The 19,089-nt window shown below is 51.4% G+C and overlaps 2 protein-coding genes across 2 annotated transcripts; one reads left to right on the top strand and one right to left on the bottom strand.

Moving 5' to 3' along the window:
* The first annotated feature begins 348 nt into the window (after positions 1-348).
* LOC102086004 (solute carrier family 22 member 13) lies at positions 349-7,049 on the top strand. The gene is given in 10 exon segments (XM_065050374.1): positions 349-756; positions 1,935-2,038; positions 2,821-2,975; positions 3,101-3,269; positions 3,642-3,762; positions 4,217-4,311; positions 4,785-4,999; positions 5,833-5,941; positions 6,096-6,305; positions 6,433-7,049. Coding segments are annotated over 10 exon segments (1,680 nt in total). The 3' UTR covers positions 6,527-7,049.
* A 206-nt stretch (positions 7,050-7,255) lies between these two features.
* LOC102086181 (solute carrier family 22 member 13) lies at positions 7,256-17,435 on the bottom strand. Its single transcript, XM_065050373.1, has 10 exons — positions 16,980-17,435; positions 15,351-15,454; positions 14,845-14,999; positions 14,103-14,271; positions 13,610-13,730; positions 13,061-13,155; positions 12,530-12,744; positions 11,940-12,048; positions 11,575-11,785; positions 7,256-11,036 (listed from the first exon to the last, which is right to left on the bottom strand). The coding sequence occupies exons 1-10, from the start codon at positions 17,349-17,351 to the stop codon at positions 10,941-10,943; spliced, it is 1,647 nt and encodes a 548-aa protein (XP_064906445.1). The 5' UTR covers positions 17,352-17,435; the 3' UTR covers positions 7,256-10,940.
* Between the last annotated feature and the right edge of the window lie 1,654 nt (positions 17,436-19,089).

Genomic DNA, 19,089 nt, shown 5'->3' with positions numbered 1-19,089 from the left:
GAGGTCCCTTCCAACTCAAACTATTCTGTGATTCTATGTTGCAGACAAAAACTTTGCACTGCAGCACAATTGCCTTCAGGAGACCCTGGGAAATACTCTGGAGTGGGATAAGATAAGCTGTCCCCGCACTATCCCCAAGGGTGGCAATCCACTAGCACCCTTGTTCTGGCCCCAAGAACAGGGAGGGAAAAGCTGGTGACAAAGTGCACGCCGCAGGACTGCAGTGTATCATAGTAAGTTATATTGTAGGTAATCGAGCGTGCTGATACCAGTGCTCATTTTATCACATCTGATTAGGGCTTTAGGGCTCACACAGTTTAAACATTAATGTTCTCCTATTTAAGCGATATGCCCTAGCATAGCCTGGCCACAGAGGTTGTCACCATGACTGAGTTTGGAGATTTTATATGTGCTCTGGGGGAATTTGGCCTATATCAGAAATTGCTGGTACTGTTCCTCTCCCTCCCGCTACTTCTTAATTCTTTCCAAATGATTGGCCAAGTGTTCATGGTTGTGGATGTGCCTCATCACTGCAACACCAGCTGGATCCGTGCCATCGGCCCCAACCTGACCGAGGAAGAGCAGCTAAACCTCACCCTGCCTCGGGACGCGGACGGGGCATACGAGCAGTGCTCCATGTACTCACCAGTGGACTGGGACCTCGACTCCATCATGGCCTATGGGCTGAACGTCACGGAGAAGTGCAGCAGTGGCTGGGTGTACCCCTCAGCACAGCCGCCGTCCCTGCTGACCGAGGTCTGTAATCACCTTTGATGTGCCGGGGAGATGGAGGGGAAGGGATGGGTGGATCCTGTTCTGTAGGTTGGTTAAGCCAACACCAGCTGTGGTGCCATCAGGCTGAGATTTACAGCAGGAACTGGGGGATCTTGGCTCCATCATACAGATCACAGTGGTACTCCTTGGGAGGCTGTGTGCAAGAAGACCGTGATGTAGATGCCTGGGGGTGGCCACAGGCAGAGACGGTGAGGGTATGAGTCCAGTACCTGCTCTGCCCACCATCCCTCCCCCTTCCAGACTCCAGGTCCTTGAACCCACGATGCATGTTGCCTGGATGGACATTTTGCATCTCCCTGCCACTGTTTCCCTTATTCTTCAGCCTTGCTCTTCTCACATCACCTTCCTTGTAAAAGACTTTCCAAGGACTTGTCATTCACATTTCTGGGACCTCCAGAGACCTTCAAGGCTGCATCAAGGCATTCCATGGGCTATGCAGTTGAGCAAAGGCTCTGTCTGCCAATAACCCCAAATTCTGACCCTCCGCTGCTCTCTCACTTTCCCTCATTTCTCCCTCTCTCCCTCCCTCTTTCTTCACTCCCAGCTCCAGCACTTTCTCACAGGTACCTTCATCTGAGCTGAAACCAGAGGATTTCAGCCCCCAGCATTTGCAAAGGCTTCTTGGAGTTACTGGAGCACTGTGCTCATTTCACAGAGAGTTTCTCTGGAGGCTCCTCAGCAGCTGGTGCAACCCCTTCCCACTCCTGCACCAGTCCTCCTTTACCACTCTCCTTCTCTCCTCCTCCTCCTTCCATTTCACCCTGCCTTTGCAGCTGGAGAAGTACACTGCTGGGATTCACATCTCAAGGTTCCACTTCAAGCAAAACTTGCCAACCACAAGGCTCCTTCAGGGATGTCTGTGCTGGAAGGCAGTCCTGCAGGTCCCATGGCTTGAGAGATGTGCACCAGGATGAAGAGGCAGGCTGAGCACCTCGTATGCCTGTCCCACCACTGACTCATGTCTTGTGTGCTCACCATGGAGGCTCGTGTCCTTGGGGGTGGGAGCTCCGCTTCCAGGGCCTGGAGTGAGATCTTGGGCACATGACTTCTGTGTCCACCCTGGACCAGAGGGGCTGCCCACCCCCCAAAAGCAGATGGGGTCTGTCAAGAGCCAAAGCAGCTGTGTTTCTTTCCTTCAGTTTGACTTAGTGTGTGACAGGAAGGACCTGAACGACATCTCCCAGTCTGTCTACATGGCGGGACTTCTCCTAGGAGCCTTGATCTTTGGGCCACTAAGTGACAGGTGAGGAGACACAGCCAGCCTCCCAGAGTTATTGCCTGACACCTAGGGACAGCCCCGCTGAGAGTTCAGGATATTCCATGCACTGAGCATGAAATACCCCTCCGCAGAATTTTATCCCTTTACCTGAGCAAGGGCATCAGGGTCCATCTGAGACATCTGTAGATGTCTGAGTGTTAAAGAGAGAGGGAGGCAGATACAGCCTTACAGAGGGGTCCTGCAGGAATCACAGGTCCAGCCCCAAATGGTGTCTCAGCTACCCAAGGGTGTCTCCAAGAATCTCAGAAACCTCCATTTGGGTACAGAGTTGGACCCACCTTCAGCAGTGTTAACCAGACCATGTGACCTCCTTCCGATGGCTATGCTGTGATCATGGTGACCCAAACCAAAGATCTCAGCTCCCTGGAGGACATGGCCACACAGGAGACATGGAAGGGAGAAGAGCTCAGCATGTGAACCTGGTGCCACACAGGGGAGCCAGCAGTACAGCCCGTTTCAGTCTGATACTCACTGCTCTCAAGACAGGAGACATGGGGACTCTTCAAGGGTTGGTTCCTTTAGTAGCATCTCCTTCTGCCTGTGCTAGCACCACAGCTGGTCAAAAGTGAAGATGCTGCTTCTCCTGCCAGTTAATTCCCAGGGTGTATAGAGGAGTTTTGTTCATATGGGTGTCAAATCACCTCTGGTGTTAATGGTTCCCAAATCAATGTGTATTCCACTAGGTTCTTCCTCATCTCCATGAGGTCTTTCCACATGCCAACTGTGTCTTTACTTTTCCTCCTCAGGATAGGTCGTCGGCCAGTCTTTTTGACCTCCATCTTCCTCCAGGGCTTGTTTGGTGTAGCAATTGCCTTTGTGCCCCATTTCTATGTGTACATGGCCTTCAGATGTGTTGTGGGGGCTTCAGTGTCAGGAATTCTGATTACTGACTTGGCCTTGGGTGAGTAGAATGCCCTTGTCCTGCAGTAGAAAGATGTCCCCTCACAAGATGCAACAACAAAAGGGACCTGACAGTCCTGCATGCTTTGAAAAGGATGACCCTAAAATCTTTACTCTTCTTTTCAGCTACAGAATGGGTCGGTGTCTCCTCCCGGCCAAAGGCAGTGCTTATTTCTCACTGCTTTGTTGCCTTTGGACAGATGATTTTGGCTGGTTTGAGTTACGGAATCCGCAACTGGAGACTGCTGGAGATTGCAGGATCTGCTCCAGCATTTGCCCTTTTCTTCTACATCTGGTAAGAGGGAGATGGGCAGAGATCCTTGCAGACAGGACAGCAGCAAGGGTGATGGGTGGCAGTGAGGAGGAAGAAGCTGAGGAGCAGGATGGGTCTTTCCCATTAGAGAGCAGATGCTGCAGGGGCTTCTGCAGAGCCCACCACATCTCCCTGGAGCACTGGACCTCTGAGAGCAGCAGCTGCTTTGCTTCAGGTCTCCAAATGCGACCTTTGGGGCCTAAGTGTAGGCCTGGAAAAACTGACCTGAGGAGGTATTTAGACTCCCCCATCACATGGAAAGCACATTGGTTGCTGGACGTGGTCACGGAGAGCTGGGCTGTGGGGAAATTCAACTGGTCACAGCAGCATCTCCTGGTTTCACCTCCCGGGCAGGGTGCTCCCAGAATCAGCTCGGTGGCTGGTGACACGAGGCAGAATAGAAGAAGCCAAGAAGCTCCTTAAGAAGGCAGCATCCATCAACAAGCGCACCATCCCACAAGGACTCCTTGAGCAGGTACCCGTCATGGCTTGGGGACCTGCCAGTGGTCTTCAGAGACCTTGCTCTGTGCTGGGGTTTGTAGCAGCCGCTGGAGCTGAAGTCACCTGAAAAACAGCTTTCCATGCTGGCTGGGGATGATTTGGGGATGGACCGTGGGTGGGTGACTCTGGTTTTGGCTGCGTTGTACAGACACAAGGCCGGGGAGGAGGCCCGGCTTCTGCTGAGGCTCAGCCTGGAGCTTTCTGGAGTCCACCTTGACACATGGAAAGGATCCAAGTGTTTCCCTTGTCCTTTTCTCTGTAGGAGTGTTGAGGATGAGCATGAGGTGTCTGTTTAGTCTGTGAATGCCCAAAGGACATGCTCACGCCAAAGGCCCTGCTACTCCTCCAAGCTTCTGCCTTGGGCAAGCAGAGCATGGGTGGAGGATTCCTTTGCCTGGTTTAACTCTCTGTCTTTCTGCATTTTGAAGCTGAAACCTGAGACACAGACCAAGTCTGGAAGTATTCTGGATCTCTTTCAGAAGAAGCATCTCCTGAAGGTGACTTTAATAATGTCGTGTGCCTGGTAAGACAGAGCGTGGTCCCTTCTTTCCGAACTTCCAGGTATAGAAAAGAAGGCATTGAGGGTTGACAAGAACTGTAAATATATGTGATTTTTGGGGTCATCTCTGCGTGTTCATCTGCCACCTTTCTGTGTCCCCATGCTGGACAAGATCTGCTTTGTCTGGGCATGGGGAGAAGCTGATTATTCAAGATGCTCTGGGCTTTGTGAGAAAGAATTGAGTAATTCCAGCTTTTGGTAATCTCTGTTCCTTGGAGTGGTTTTGTGCCCCCATAGAAGTTCTGGGTGCAATCTAAATGTTGCTGAGAATATGAGCATCCATAGTGCTTTATCTCATGTAACTACACCCCACAGAACTGTCACAGGTGGTGGCTAGAAGCAAGTCAGAGACTGGTCTAACCACTGTAATTTTTGATGATAAACCCCTGGAAAATGCATCTGGTCACAGGTTCTATTCTACTTTACTTGAATTTCAGGTTTGCAGACAGCCTTGTTTACTATGGGCTGAGCCTTAACGTGACACATTTTGGTCTGGACATCTACCTGACACAGCTTGCCTTTGGGGCAGTGGAGTTGCCAGCTCGATTCGGCTGCATTTTCTTGTTGCAGTGGTTTGGGAGGAAGAAAAGCCAGGTGGTTCTCCTGCTGCTGTCTGGCATCATGTGCCTCATCATCACTGTCATCCCTGAAGGTGAACAACCTCTTCCCAACACAAGAGCACAACTGGGTAGAGCCCCAGCCATCTCTTTCATGGTTCAGACCCACCATCTCAGCCTGGCTGGCCACAGACCCACACTCGCTCCCAGGGGCTGAGCTGCCTCAAGTGCTGCTGCACTCCCAACATGCTGGATTCCTCTCTCCATTAAGTTCTCCTCCTTTAGAGCTGTGCCTGGTCCTTCCACAGCTCCTGGTCCTTGACAGGCTGTGCCCATTAGACACCACCATCTCTACCAGTTACATACCACCACCATCACCAGCCCCCAACATGCACAGCCCCTCCATCTACTATGCACCACGGCCTCCTCTCACTAAGGTGTAGCAGAAGAAGTGTTTTGAAAGCCACCACGTCTCCCTTCTTTAGATGGACAGGAAAAGCAAATGTCACCCCCCTATCTATTCCTGCTTATACATTGCAGTTCATACCCTCACCCCTGCTCCTATCCTAGTGCTGCAAATAAGGCTAGAGGACAAAGGGGAGCTACATGATGCTTTCAAGCTCATGGATGTGATATTTTTACAGCCAAGCACTCTCCAAAGGTCAGCAGTGGCTCACTCACTCCAGTTGCAGATTTAGGAAATGTTCAAGGCCTCAGGAAAAATCTGGGTTCTACCTACCAGTTGTCCAGAAGATACTGTCCAGGAAAGGGGGCTCTAAGAGTGATTTTCAATGGGTTAGGTGGTAGATTTGCTCGGTAAGTCCACTAGAAAGGCCTGTCTCAAAAAAAAATCCCACTGCAGAAATCTTTGGTTTAACTGAATCTTCTCCATGGAGGTCACAGCAGAAATCCCTCCTCCTCCCCTTAGACCAGCCCGTGGTGACCACCGTCTTGGCCATCACTGGCAAGTTTACAGCCACAGCGTCGTTCTCCACCTCCTACGTCTACGCCGCAGAGCTCTTCCCCACGGTCATCAGGTGAGGTCTCCACATGCCTCAGGGCTTCCCTCCTCCATGGCTAATGGCAGTGGTGGGGCAAAAGCCCAATTGTCCCCGTGGCCACACTCAGTCCCATGGTGGCCCAGGGGATGCCGAGCCCTGCCTGTGCCTCCCACCGGCCCTCGCTCCCCAGGCAAACCGGCGTGGGGCTGTGCTCGATGTCAGCACGGGTGGCAGGGATCTTGGCCCCCCTGATTCGCCTCCTGGGTCAGTACCACCCGGCCATCCCCATGGCCATCTACGGGAGTGCCCCCGTGCTGGGGGGGCTGCTCTGCATCCTGCTGACCGAGACCCGTGGTACCGACCTGGTGGATGACATAGAGGCTGCCAACCCCCAGCCAAGGTAGGTACCCGGAGCTATGAATTTAAGGCAAAAAAGATCCAAAAATGAAAATGTAAGGTGAAGAGAAATATGTCAGAAAACAGAACGGAAATACTATAATCTCTTCCTCTTTCCCTCTTGTGTTCAGCGGCAGGACACTGGAAATTTTGTCAAAGACAGACACTGCAGGGGATGGAATAGACTTAGAGAAGGACTTCTACAGAACCTCAGAGAGCAAATAAGGAATGGACAGGCACATACAGAAGGTCTATTCTCATTCAGTCTTTCTTAAAGCAGACCACTGAGGCATCGCAGGCTGGAAACTGGTCTTTCAGGTGATCCACAAAACCCTCGTGGGCAGAGGGAGAGCAGATCTGTGTCACTCTGCGTTGGCTAAGGACACACTTGGAACTGTTCACAAAACCCAGTCTGTGATGCCCGGCTGCGCGTGTCCCCCCAATGTGTCCCCCAGTCCCTTTGCAAACTGGTACCCGTGGAACCACCCCTGTCGTGTTTTACAGCAATAAAGAATCGCCAGTAGAGTGGTAGTACTGGGCAAGCGGGCGCCGGGCTGTGTCCCTCCTGCACTAATCGCTTGGGCCAGCAGCCTTCTCGCTGGTCCGAGCCTCAACGTTTGATCAGGATGTCACCGAAACCCCATCACACACATGTATTTAGCTTTTATTTCTATTATATGGTGTTGAATTTGAGTTTCTACGCAAATAATATAAATTATACTCTGGGTTTGATAAGAGACACTTGTAATGCAATATGTGAATAATGGTGTTGATTATTTTTTTTCCCTACTGTTTCACAGTTGGCCTTTGTAACTGCTGTTGGCTCTGGAGTGTTTTCTACACAGCAATTGTAAGCCTGTAATTTAACACACAGATGGAAATGTGTTTGGTTTCCATCAGCCACAAACAATGCAGAAATGGAGTGTTAAAGCGGAATGACTAAGTTCAATCACAACTGTTTTTTTTTCCAAGTCTTCCGATGAACAATCTATATTTATTTTCCCTGTGAGAAGCTGTGCAAGTTCCCTGAATTGTGCCGTGTATGCTGCAGTTCAACAGCGTGGTCGGCCTTTAGCAGTGACCTTGATCGGCTGTTGTCAGCTCATACAAAAGACAGGGGGTCCTCCTCTCTTGCTCTACCTGTTTGCAAATACAGAATGTATTTGACACCCTTTCATGAAGCCACCTCCTCAAACCACAGCATTGCTCGTGGTCCAAGAAGAAGGTTGGTCACTCTGGTTTGCAGCATCCATTTGTTTCTAATTGCTCTGTGCTGTAGTAAATAGTGTTTTGAAGGCTGGAGTGTCTCAAGTCCAAGCCAGCCATGCCTGGAGGTGGTGCTCATTCTGTGCTTCGGCTTTGGTGCTCAACTTCACCTCGAATTGCAAAGTGTCACCTGGGAACTGGCCATGGCTGGAGGTGGGGCAGGGCATTTGCAAGATCTGGGCTTTGGCACTGACTCATTGCATAGAGTCGCGATGGCAGCGTTAATGCTGCTTCTGAATCACCATCCCTGAAGGTGTTTAAAAGACACGTAATAGATGTTCTTAGGGACATGGTTTAGTGCCAGTGCTAGGTTAACAGTTAGACTCAATGATCTTGAGGGTCTCTTTCAACTGAAGTGATTCTATGATTTAGTGATTCTCCTCACCTCCTCAGCCATTCCTCGCTGGATCCCTTTCTGCAGGTTTTCCTCTGGTCATGGGCCTGGGGCCTCCCCAGCATGGGGTCAGAAGGAAGGAGAGAACAATATCCTCTAGCCAGCGGTCAAGGTCTGGGATCCTGACACCTCTGTCCCACAGCCAGGGTTGCAGACCAGTTTGTTGGTGTCACTGATTGCAGTGATTGCCCCAGTGGAACCTGTGGGGCAACTCTGGCAACAGGAGATGCTTTGCCCCACATCTCACCTCACTTTGGGCCACAGAGCCAGGTCAGGCTCTGCTGCCCCTCCATGCCTTCGATACCTCTGGCCGTCTAACCATTTTCCTTGGCAGTAGGGAGGTCCAAATGCATGAACCTGGGTCTCCTCCAAGGAGACAACAGAGGCTGAGAGGTTCTGACCTGAACACAAACTGGTGTAAATGAGGGCATAAGCACAGCAGCAGGACCTTGCTCCTGTGTCTGATATAGGAGGACCTGAAGAAGGCTTGAACATTATTCAATATGTCTTAGCAAACCCTTCACAGTGTCCCTGGCATTTGCTCACCACTGCCACCTTCAGTACCTTCCCACAACAGGCCTTCAAGTCATGGCTCAGTAAGCCACTCTGCCAAGGTCTTGAATCTGCTCTTCCCAGCTAAACCTTGCACCTCCTTTTATCCTCACCATCTCTTCAGCCTTCTGGCTCCCTCCCCTTGGCTATGGGGTCATTCTCTTTCCTCTAGTTATCCCTTCAGGTCACCTGAGGCACGTTCTATTGTTTGCTCGTAGTGTTATCATGATGAGAACCCAGAACATCCCATTGTACACAGGCAGAGGCATGTTTGCATTCTCACATGCTGTTCCACCACACTTGGTTTGACTCTGTACTGTGAGCTTTGTTTATGACAGTGTAAGACCATATGTAGACCAGGTAGCAGAGACATTAAAGCAGCAAAACCATCGGACATCCTCCCATTTCTGCAGAGCTGGGCAAAACATCACGAGTCACACAGAATCATACAGAATCACAGAGTGGTTGGGGATGGAAGGGACCTCTGGAGATCATCCAGTCCAACCCACCTGCTCAAGCAGGGTCACCAGAGCAGATCACACAGGAAGGTGTCCAGGTGGGTTTGAATGTCTCCAGAGAAGGAGACTCCACAACCTCTCTGGGCAGCCTGGGCCAGGCTCTGGCACCTCAAAGGAAAGAAGTTTCTCCTCATGTTCAGATGGAACCTCCTGTGTTTCAGTCTGTGCCTGTTGACCCTCATCCCCACTCATTGGGCATCACTGAAAAAAGTCTGGTCCATCCTTTTGACACCCACCCTTGAGATATTAATCAGCATAAACATGGTCCCCCCTGAGCCTTCTCAGAAAACTATTCCAGTGCTCTTCAGACAAAAAGACCATCCCAGAGTCTTCAAGCTAACCAGGTGCAATGATCTAGAGAAGAGTAGATGAAATGGATCTTCAGCCTACTAGAGGCATGAATGAGATGGAAGCAGAAGCACATCAGATGTGCTTGGATAACTTTATTTATAAAATGAGCTCAAACTAAGAGTCTCAGAGCAGGATTCCCAAAAAGAGCTGTGGTTCGTACAATAACTGTGCATTTTGCACCAAGCTCTTCCCTCAGCCTTAAGCCTTAACACCTTATTTTCCATAGAAGCCCAAATGAGGCAGCCACCAGCCTTTATAAAGGAAGGAGTGACCTTGGGTAAAGGACAAAGTCCTCTACACTTAGGGCCACTGAACAGGAGCACCACAGCAAATCATTTAAAAAAGCAATGTCAGAGATAAGATAATGTCACCACAGGCAGCCCCTCCTGGTGGGGCATTGTCCCATGTCACTGACTTTATCCAAAACTCTGCCTTCCTCATGCTGCACATCCATGGGATACTTTGATTCATGGAAAACATGTAGGTATGACAAGAGGGAGAAGAAAAAAGTCTGTTTTAAAAGCTTCTTGACACAATCAGAAAACAGCCTTCGAGCTGTATACACACAAAGCTGGAACACCAGCATTGTGTAACTTTTGGGTTTCATCTGTACCAAGCCAGTGGCAAAAGAAAGTCATCTTGAGGGACAGCAGATGAAAGGAGGGGAAGCAGAGGAAAAACACATGTTTTTTTCTTCATAATATAAGATAAAAGTGGTCCTAAACCACTTAAAGATAGAAATGGATACAGCGAGAATTAATAGACTAGAACAGAGCAGAATGGACATGATAGTTCCCAGAAAGATTTGTGCTTTCTTCTAAGAGACCGACTGCCACAATATCTCTCAGTTTCCTGGAAGGAATTAATGTGGTCCTACACCTCAGCCCGACAGCACAGTTTTCCATGCACGAAGCACCATGACGTGCTTTCATCCAAGGCCACAATTCTGCTGCCTCTTAGACATCTTTGCTCACTGTGGCTTGCTGTATCTCCCATCACATTTTCTTTTTCTCAGTCGAGTGTCTCGAATTTATTAAAAAAAATAAAGGAAAAATTTAAAAGAATGTTTTTAAGAGAGGGTGAGCAGACCATGCTAGACAGTCAAGAGAAATCACTCCTTCTTGCAAGTGTGAGATTGCTTTCAGTGCTGCATCTGCTCTGGTATTAATGAGCTCAGCCTTCCTTTGCAAGTCTATTCAATGCTCTAGCAGGTGTCTCACTCGCACAAAGTTTACAGTCTCACATTCCTGGAGATGGGACAGAAAAGAGGAGGAGAAAACGTTGCATCCAACCTGCTTTCTGCTTTCTTTCTTTGTTTCCTTAAACGAAAAGCATCAGATTTTTTCCATCAAGAGCACTCTTAAACAACAGAGACAGCATGCAGTGCCTGAGGACAAGCTATAGAGGGAGATACAGGAAGGCAAAAAAGGAAAAGGAAAGGCAAGAATTGGCAATCACCACCTGAGAGGTGGTGGTGTCCTGCAAATGGAGACCCTGCCTGTCCTCAGTGCCGTCACAGCACTCGGTTGCCTTTAGCTACAGCCGCTTGCAGGTCCAGCTAGAAGTAAGTGGTCTTTGTGTACTCATTGTCTTGGCCACCGTCTTTTCCTTTCATGTGTCCATTTTCTGAACTGCTGTTGGCATTTTTGTGGACCTAATGAAAGGGAAAAGAGTCAAAAAGAAAAGAAAGACCCATTATGATTTGATGGCAGCCTTCTCTGAGACACACAGCCTTCAGCAACCTGGCTTCCCATTCACCACTCTCTCTCTGGGCCCCCATGGACACTCTTCTCCCAACAAAAGTATCATCCCATGGGTAACTGGGTGCTGGGAGCCATATGAGACCAAAAGCCAAGAAGACACAGCTATGAGGCACCAGCCCTTCTCTGGGGAGGGCAGGGGGAGCAAAGCGAAACACCAGCCACTCCTGGAGTCCTTCCATTCCATGGACAGAAATGAAGCAATGACCACCATGGGTCTGAGATACCCCTTTGGGCAGCGTTATGGGGCCTCCTCTCCGCCTCCGCTGTGGGGCAGCCCTCCCTCCCTCTCATTGCTGTAAGCCCTTGAAGATGCTCCCAGTCCAAGAGGTGCCAATAGTGTCCCATAGCATTGGCACCCTGTGGTCCTGCCCAAGAGGGTCTGGTGGTGCCCATGGCCAGGAGGGAGCACAGGCACCATCAGGCACATACCTCAGCTTTGGGGTGGCTGTCCCCTGTGTCATCCACCAGCTCCATGCCGCGGGTCTCGGTCAGCAGGATGCAGAGCAGCCCCCCCAGCACGGGGGCACTCCCGTAGATGGCCATGGGGATGGCCGGGTGGTACTGGCCCAGGAGGCGGATCAGGGGGGCCAAGATCCCTGCCACCCGTGATGACATCGAGCACAGCCCCACGCCGGTTTGCCTGGGGAGCGAGGGCCGGTGGGAGGCACAGGCAGGGCTCGGCACCCCCTAGGCCACCATGGGACTGAGTGTGGCCATGGGGGTAACTGGGCTTTTGCCCCACCGCTGCCACCAGCCATGGAGGAGGGAAGCATCAAAGTTTGGGGAGACCTCACCTGGCGACTGTGGGGAAGAGCTCTGCGGTGTAGACGTAGGAGGTGGAGAAGGAGGCTGAGGCTGTAAACTTGCCAATGGTGGCCAAGACTGTGGTTGCCACGGGCTGGTCTGAGGGCAGGAGGAGAGAACACCACAGTGGGAAAAGGGTCCAGCACCACTCAGGGATGGTGGTTGGAAAAGCATAATGACAATCATGCTGCACACAGGGAGCCATCACCACTGAACAGTGACTGAACATGGACTGAGGAACAGCTCCAGCCCTGGGGCCACCCTCAATACACTTTGATTCAATCATCTCACCATCCCACAAATTCATTTTCCCAGAGGACAACTCTGCTAATGGGTGGCCCACCAGAGGCAGCTCTACCCTCTCCTGTTACAACTGGCAAGCAGATGTTTACTGATGGGAATGGGCCTTGGGCAGTTGACCACATCCCTTGTGATCACAGCACTAGAGCCAGCTCAAGCCCTGAGAGATGTGAAATGGCTTGGTTGGGAGGACAGGATCTGCACTAGCAAGGGAAGAGTTGGGTTTCTGTGTATCTCTGTTCCAGGGGCTGTCCTCTCGTGTTGGGGAGAGATTGTTCACCTTCAGGGATGCCAATGATGATCAGACACACCAGGCCACTCAGCACCAGGAGAACAGCCTGGGTTTTCTTCCTCCCAAACCACTGTAGCAGGAAGATACAACCAAGACGGGCTGGGATTTCCACCGCTCCAAAGGCAAGCTGTGTCAGGTAGATGTCCAGACCAAAATTTGTCACATTCAGACTCAGCCCATAGTAGACAAGGCTGTTCACAAACCTGAAAGCCAGGCAGGGTGGCACTGAGCATGTCTATTGGCCAGGAGCAAATACAGTACTGATCTCAAACGATAACATTTTGACCAAAATACCTAATTTCCAAGGGTACATAGAACCAGACCAATAACATAGCACTGCAAAAACTGAATGGCTCTAACTTTTCCCAAAAACCACATAGCATCTTGAATAGTCAGATGCACAAATATCCATCAGTAACACTCAAAACCCATGAGGTGAATTTACAGTTATGAGTAACTATCAATGCCTTCTTTTCTTCACCTACAAGTTGAGAACAAGGGGACCACGCTATGTCTTACCAGGCACACGACATTATTAAAGTCACCTTCAGGAGATGCTTCTTCCGAAAGAGATCCAGAATACTTCCAGACTTGGTCTGTGTCTCAGGTTTCAGCTTCAAAATGCAGAAAGACAAAGAGTTAAACCAGGCAAAGGAATCCTCCACCCATGCTCTGCTTGCCCAAGGCAGAAGCTTGGAGGAGTAGCAGGGCCTTTGGCGTGAGCATGTCCTTTGGACATTCACAGACTAAACAGACACCTCATGCTCATCCTCAACACTCCTACAGAGAAAAGGACAAGGGAAACACTTGGATCCTTTCCATGTGTCAAGGTGGACTCCAGAAAGCTCCAGGCTGAGCCTCAGCAGAAGCCGGGCCTCCTCCCCGGCCTTGTGTCTGTACAGCGCAGCCAAAACCAGAGTCACCCACCCACGGTCCATCCCCAAATCATCCCCAGCCAGCATGGAAAGCTGTTTTTCAGGTGACCTCAGCTCCAGCGGCTGCTACAAACCCCAGCACAGAGCAAGGTCTCTGAAGACCACTGGCAGGTCCCCAAGCCATGACGGGTACCTGCTCAAGGAGTCCTGCTGGGATGGTGCGCTTGTTGATGGATGCTGCCTTCTTAAGGAGCTTCTTGGCTTCTTCTATTCTGCCTCGTGTCACCAGCCACCGAGCTGATTCTGGGAGCACCCTGCCCGGGAGGTGAAACCAGGAGATGCTGCTGTGACCAGTTGAATTTCCCCACAGCCCAGCTCTCCGTGACCACGTCCAGCAACCAATGTGCTTTCCATGTGATGGGGGAGTCTAAATACCTCCTCAGGTCAGTTTTTCCAGGCCTACACTTAGGCCCCAAAGGTCGCATTTGGAGACCTGAAGCAAAGCAGCTGCTGCTCTCAGAGGTCCAGTGCTCCAGGGAGATGTGGTGGGCTCTGCAGAAGCCCCTGCAGCATCTGCTCTCTAATGGGAAAGACCCATCCTGCTCCTCAGCTTCTTCCTCCTCACTGCCACCCATCACCCTTGCTGCTGTCCTGTCTGCAAGGATCTCTGCCCAGGTCCCACTTACTGGATGCAGAAGAAAAAGGCAAATATAGGAGCAGATCCTGCAATCTCCAGCAGCCTCCAGTTGCGGATTCCGTAACTCAAACCAGCCAAAATCATCTGTCCGATGGCGAAACAGCAGTGAGACACAAGCACTGCCTTTGGCCGGGAGGAGACACCGATCCATTCTGTAGCTGAAAAGAAGAGCGAAGGTTCAGGTCATCCATGCAAGTGATTTCCATGGATGCTGACAGGGAGTTTGTCCTGGAGAAAAGCTCCCCTGGAGGTGAGGAGAGAGGACTGACAGTCATATTTCTGGCATTGGTCACACACACAAGTCATTAGTGTTTCATGAGATGTATCGCCTCTCTTTATCATCAGGGTGCCATGGTCCTCTGCAAGAGCACATGAAGCTCAGGTATGTCATCTCTTTGCTCTCAGCATCCACAGAGCGCCTCACTGGGGCAGAATTTGTGCCCAAATCAATCATATCCCAGAGCCCCTGGGCTCTCTCCCCACACTGACCTGCTGAACCGGGCTGCTGTCCTCTTGTCCTCCTCTGAGCACCGGCATGGGAGAGATGCTGCCCGTGGCTCTCACTCAGGGCTGAGGAGATGCCAACATGCCAAAGGACAGTACGGAGCAAGACCTGTCCTCATTGCGGTGTTTTTCAGGTCACACAGAAGGATTTATTTCTTTACAGACCTTTCCTACTGCATCTTGAGAGGCCACATCTGTCTGCATCAGGGCATGAGCATCCTACTCACCTAAGGCCAGTATCGTCATGGTGATCCCTGACACCGAAGCCCCCACGACACATCTGAAGGCCATGTACACATAGAAATGGGGCACAAAGGCAATTCCTACACCAAACAAGCCCTGAAGGAAGATGGAGAACAGAATGACTGGCCGGCGGCCGATCCTGAGGAGGAAGAGGGAAGACACAGTTGGCATCTCGAATCACCTCATGGAGATGTTGAAGAGCCCAGTGGGTGACACAGTGACCGTATCACCCTCTCTTGAGGGTGATGAGGCTCACGCTGGACTCACAGTTGACATGCGAAGCACCTTGCATGCACACTGTGCCCTTCTCCCTTCCACCCCCCTGCACAGCCGTGTCCTCATGGGACCTGAAGAGACTTTGCTCAAGGTCCCTGCTACTGATGAGCAGTGACAAAACACACATGGTGCGGTGCCCAGGCTGGGAGCAGCCTGCTGCTCCGCTCATTGCTGGCTTTGCACAGACCCCGGTTGGGTGGTTGTGTCTCCTCACCTGTCACTTAATGGCCCAAAGATAATGGATCCTAGGAACAGCCCCATCATGTAGATGGACTGGGAGATGTCATTCAGGTCCTTCTTGTCACACACCAGGTCAAACTGGAGAAAGGAAACATGGATGGTTTTGTTCTCGACAGGCTACCGATGCTTTCTGATCCCGCCTCCAAGGATGTGCACATACCACACAAGTCAGCGGTGGGACAAGCTCTCCCAAGCCCTGGAACCTGTCGGACTCCCCCTCAGGCCAGGTACCCCCAGAGAACCCTCCTGGTTAGGAAGTTTTGCTTAAAGTGACACTTGGGACAGAAGTCCCAGCACTTTGCTTCTCCTACTCTGCCTTCCTTCCCGAAGGAAAAAGGATGAGTACGGTGCTGATTCCTCGAACAAGCAGTTTCTAGTAAAGAGATGTTCTGCAGCGGCCAGCATCCAGAGTGCATCTATAGAAAGAGTCACATAGGGAAGAACATGTATAGGAAATACAGAGAGGTCAGAAAGCACTGAGAGAACCTTAGCATTGCTCACCAGAACACTGTGTTGCTGAAGCTCTTGCTGACTGTTAAGACGGAGTTTTGCAAGCCTCTCCTCTCCTCTCCTCTCCTCTCCTCTCCTCTCCTCTCCTCTCCTCTCCTCTCCTCTCCTCTCCTCTCCTCTCCTCTCCTCTCCTCTCCTCTCCTCTCCTCTCCTCTCCTCTCCTCTCCTCTCTCCATACAAATTGAGGAGCAGTGAGGAATTCCAGCTGTTTGTGACAACCCTGACCTGGAGTCTCCACGCTGAGACCCCGAGGCAGAAATCCCACAGCCTGTCACCCTGACAAGTTCCCCACCATGCCTGGGAGGAGAAACCACGCACTGAGCCCTGACTGCTTTCCCTGGCCGAGGAGTCCAAAGCACAAAGCTGTACACAGGGAGAAGCGGGAAGGTGGCACGCAGTCTGCGGAGGGGCAGGGACAACCAAAAGAGCTCTGAGGAAAGGTTGAGAGCTGGGGCTGTTCAGCCTGGACAAGAGACGGCTGAGAGGGGACATTATTTATGCTGATTAATATCTCAAGGGTGGGTGTCAAGATGGGACCAGACTCTTTTCAGTGGTGCCCAACGACAGGATGAGGGACAACAGGCACAGACTGAAACACAGGAGGTTCCATCTGAATATGAGGAGAGACTTCTTTCCTTTGAGGTGCCAGAGCCTGGCCCAGGCTGCCCAGAGAGGTTGTGGAGTCTCCTTCTCTGGAGACATTCAAACCCACCTGGACACCTTCCTGTGTGATCTGCTCTGGTGACCCTGCTTGAGCAGGTGGGTTGGACTGGATGATCTCCAGAGGTCCCTTCTAACCCCAGCCATGCTGTGATTCTACGAAAAGGTCCCACCAGGAGTGACTAATGTCTCCACCAGCTCTGCCTGTGGCCCCACTGATGTCTATATCGCAGCCTGTTTGCCTGCAACCCCTCAGGGACCACACCAGAGGCTGAGTGGTGTAGCCAAGATCCCCAGAACACACCTGATGTGAATATCAACCCAGCCCAGATGCACCACAGTCAGTACTGGCTTCAACTGAACTGCAGGTCAGGGCAGCCCTTTGGGTGTCCTTTCCCTCCACCTCCCCAGCACATCAAAGGTGATTACAGACCTCGGTCAGCAGGGACGGTGGCTGTGCTGAGGGGTACACCCAGCCACTGCTGCACTTCTCCGTGGCATTCAGCCCATAGGCCATGATGGAGTCGAGGTCCCAGTCCACCGGTGAGTACATGGAGCACTGCTCGTACGCCCCGTTCGCATCGCGGGGCAGGGTGAGGTTCAGCTGCTCTTCCTCGGTCAGGTTGGGACCGATGGCACGGATCCAGCTGGTGTTGCAGTGATGCGGCACGTTTGGAACCATAAAAAGTTGGCAAAACTGGTGGAAAGAGACGCTGAGGCAGGGGAGCAGGGTGAGCAGCACCAGCCATTTCTGAAATGGCCCAAACTCACCAACCGTTTTCAAAATTTCCCCGATGCCTGACATTGGCAGCTGCGTCTGGAACAGGACAGTCCTGGGACAGGCTTTCCAGAGGACTGGAATTAATGTTTAAACCTGAGATAAGCTCCGCAGTCACAGCCAGCCGCCACAAATGTGTAGTCAGGATAGACAATGCCTGATGTTTCACCTGTCCTAAGTACACCACGTAATACATTAATCATCTGTGTGCCACCCACACAGCGCCCGTCTGGAGCTGGAGGATCCCGGTGTCAGGCGACCTGGATCCCACCCTGTGCCACAGCCAGGTGGCCCTGCTGTGGGAAAAGACTCTTCCAAAGCAACTGCAGGAGCTGTGTTTGCTGAACCCCTGAGGCTGTCTCCAGCAGTTCCATGTAAGCGAAGTTCAGAGGGGCCAAGGCAGCCCAGCGTGATGCAGAGCTGGGAGAAGTCCCAAGGGATAAAAGAAGTGATTCTGATGGATGGGCAGAGCTGGAGGCAACAGAGGGTGGCTGTGGTCCCAGGTGATGTGAGACTCCATCTCCTGCATCTTTTGCAGCTTTCCTGTGCAAGCACAAGCAAGTGACACGTGCGACATCCACCTTTGCCACCAGTTCTGGGCCACCCCGCAGCTTGGTGGGGGTTCTATGCAGAGAAAAGTTGGGGAAGGCGAATAGGGATGGGAGAAATCTGACATGGGGCAATGCTGCTTGAGGCAAGTTTGGCAAAACTCAGCTCAAATGCCTTCCTGCCTTAAAACAATCACGGAGAACATCAAACCAGCTCTGTTCAACCCATCCCTGATGTAAGAACAGCATGTGCTTGGGGCCCCTTTGGGATGTCCATGAGGCAAAGACTCCAGAGGTGCCCAAAAGCAACTTGGAGGCTTCTCCTGCCCACAGGTTGCTGGGAACTGCATGATGGAAACCAGACCATGGCTGCCCTGTTTGGCTTGACCAGGGCACCCACAGGGCAAACCTGGAGGTACACCAGCTCCCCAGGCAGCCAGAGAGGAGATGCTGCCCCAAGGATAAGTCCAGCTCAGCAGCCACAAGCAGAGAGCACCAATGATAACAGATAAACAGGCAAACACTGAAGCAGGTGGAGGTGGTGGGCAACACAAATTTGGTCTGTTCAAGTCAACTAGGAAACTCAGATGGAGGATGAAATCAAGGTTCTTCTGTTCACCTTGATCTCTGCTTCATCATAGAATCATTTTGGTTGGAAGAGACATTCGAGATCACTTTGTCCAACCATAACCCAACTCTGGCACTGAAACATGTCCCTAGGAACCTCATGTAAACATATTTTAAACCCCTCCAGGGATGGTGACTCCACCACTGCCCTGCGCAGCCTGTTCCAACGTCTGACAACCCTTTCTGGAGAAGAAATTTTTCCTCATGTCCAATCCAAACCTTCCCTGGCACAACTTGTGGCCATTTCCTCTCATCCTATCACTTGCTACTTGGGAGAAGAGACCAACCCCCTCCATGCTCCAAGCTTCTTTCAGGCAGTTCAGAGATCAGAAGGTCTCCCCTCAGCTCCTGTTCTCCAGCTGAACCCAACAGGTCCCTCAGCCGCTCCCATCACACTTGTGATCCAAAGCCCTGCAGAAGATGAGACAGGCCAAACCTCACTAAAAGCTGAGTCAAAGATGTTCAGAAGCTCAGGGGAGCCCTTCCCAGGCCTGATCCTTCCATCTCCACTGGCAGTCTCCTGGCTCCATGCTAGAAAGTAGCTCCATCTGTTCTTCATCATGATTAAATGAGGAAGCCCAGGAGGGTCA

Source organism: Columba livia, chromosome 2, assembly GCF_036013475.1.
Source record: "Columba livia isolate bColLiv1 breed racing homer chromosome 2, bColLiv1.pat.W.v2, whole genome shotgun sequence".
NCBI classification, from domain to species: Eukaryota; Metazoa; Chordata; class Aves; order Columbiformes; family Columbidae; genus Columba; species Columba livia.
The sequence above is the reverse complement of the archived record's forward strand: the minus strand, read 5'-3'. Positions and strand labels throughout refer to the sequence as shown.

What these genes read in the sequence shown, in the direction of transcription:
- LOC102086181 (XM_065050373.1), bottom strand. Translation starts at nt 17,351, where the DNA reads ATGTCAGGCATCGGGGAAATTTTGAAAACGGTTGGTGAGTTTGGGCCA. An exon ending in TTTGGGCCATTAAGTGACAG is followed by an intron (nt 15,000 to 15,350) that starts GTGAGGAGACAC and finishes CTTCCTCCTCAG; the next exon opens with GATCGGCCGCCGGCCAGTCA. An exon ending in ACAGCCACCCCAAAGCTGAG is followed by an intron (nt 11,037 to 11,574) that starts GTATGTGCCTGA and finishes CCCTTTCATTAG; the next exon opens with GTCCACAAAAATGCCAACAG.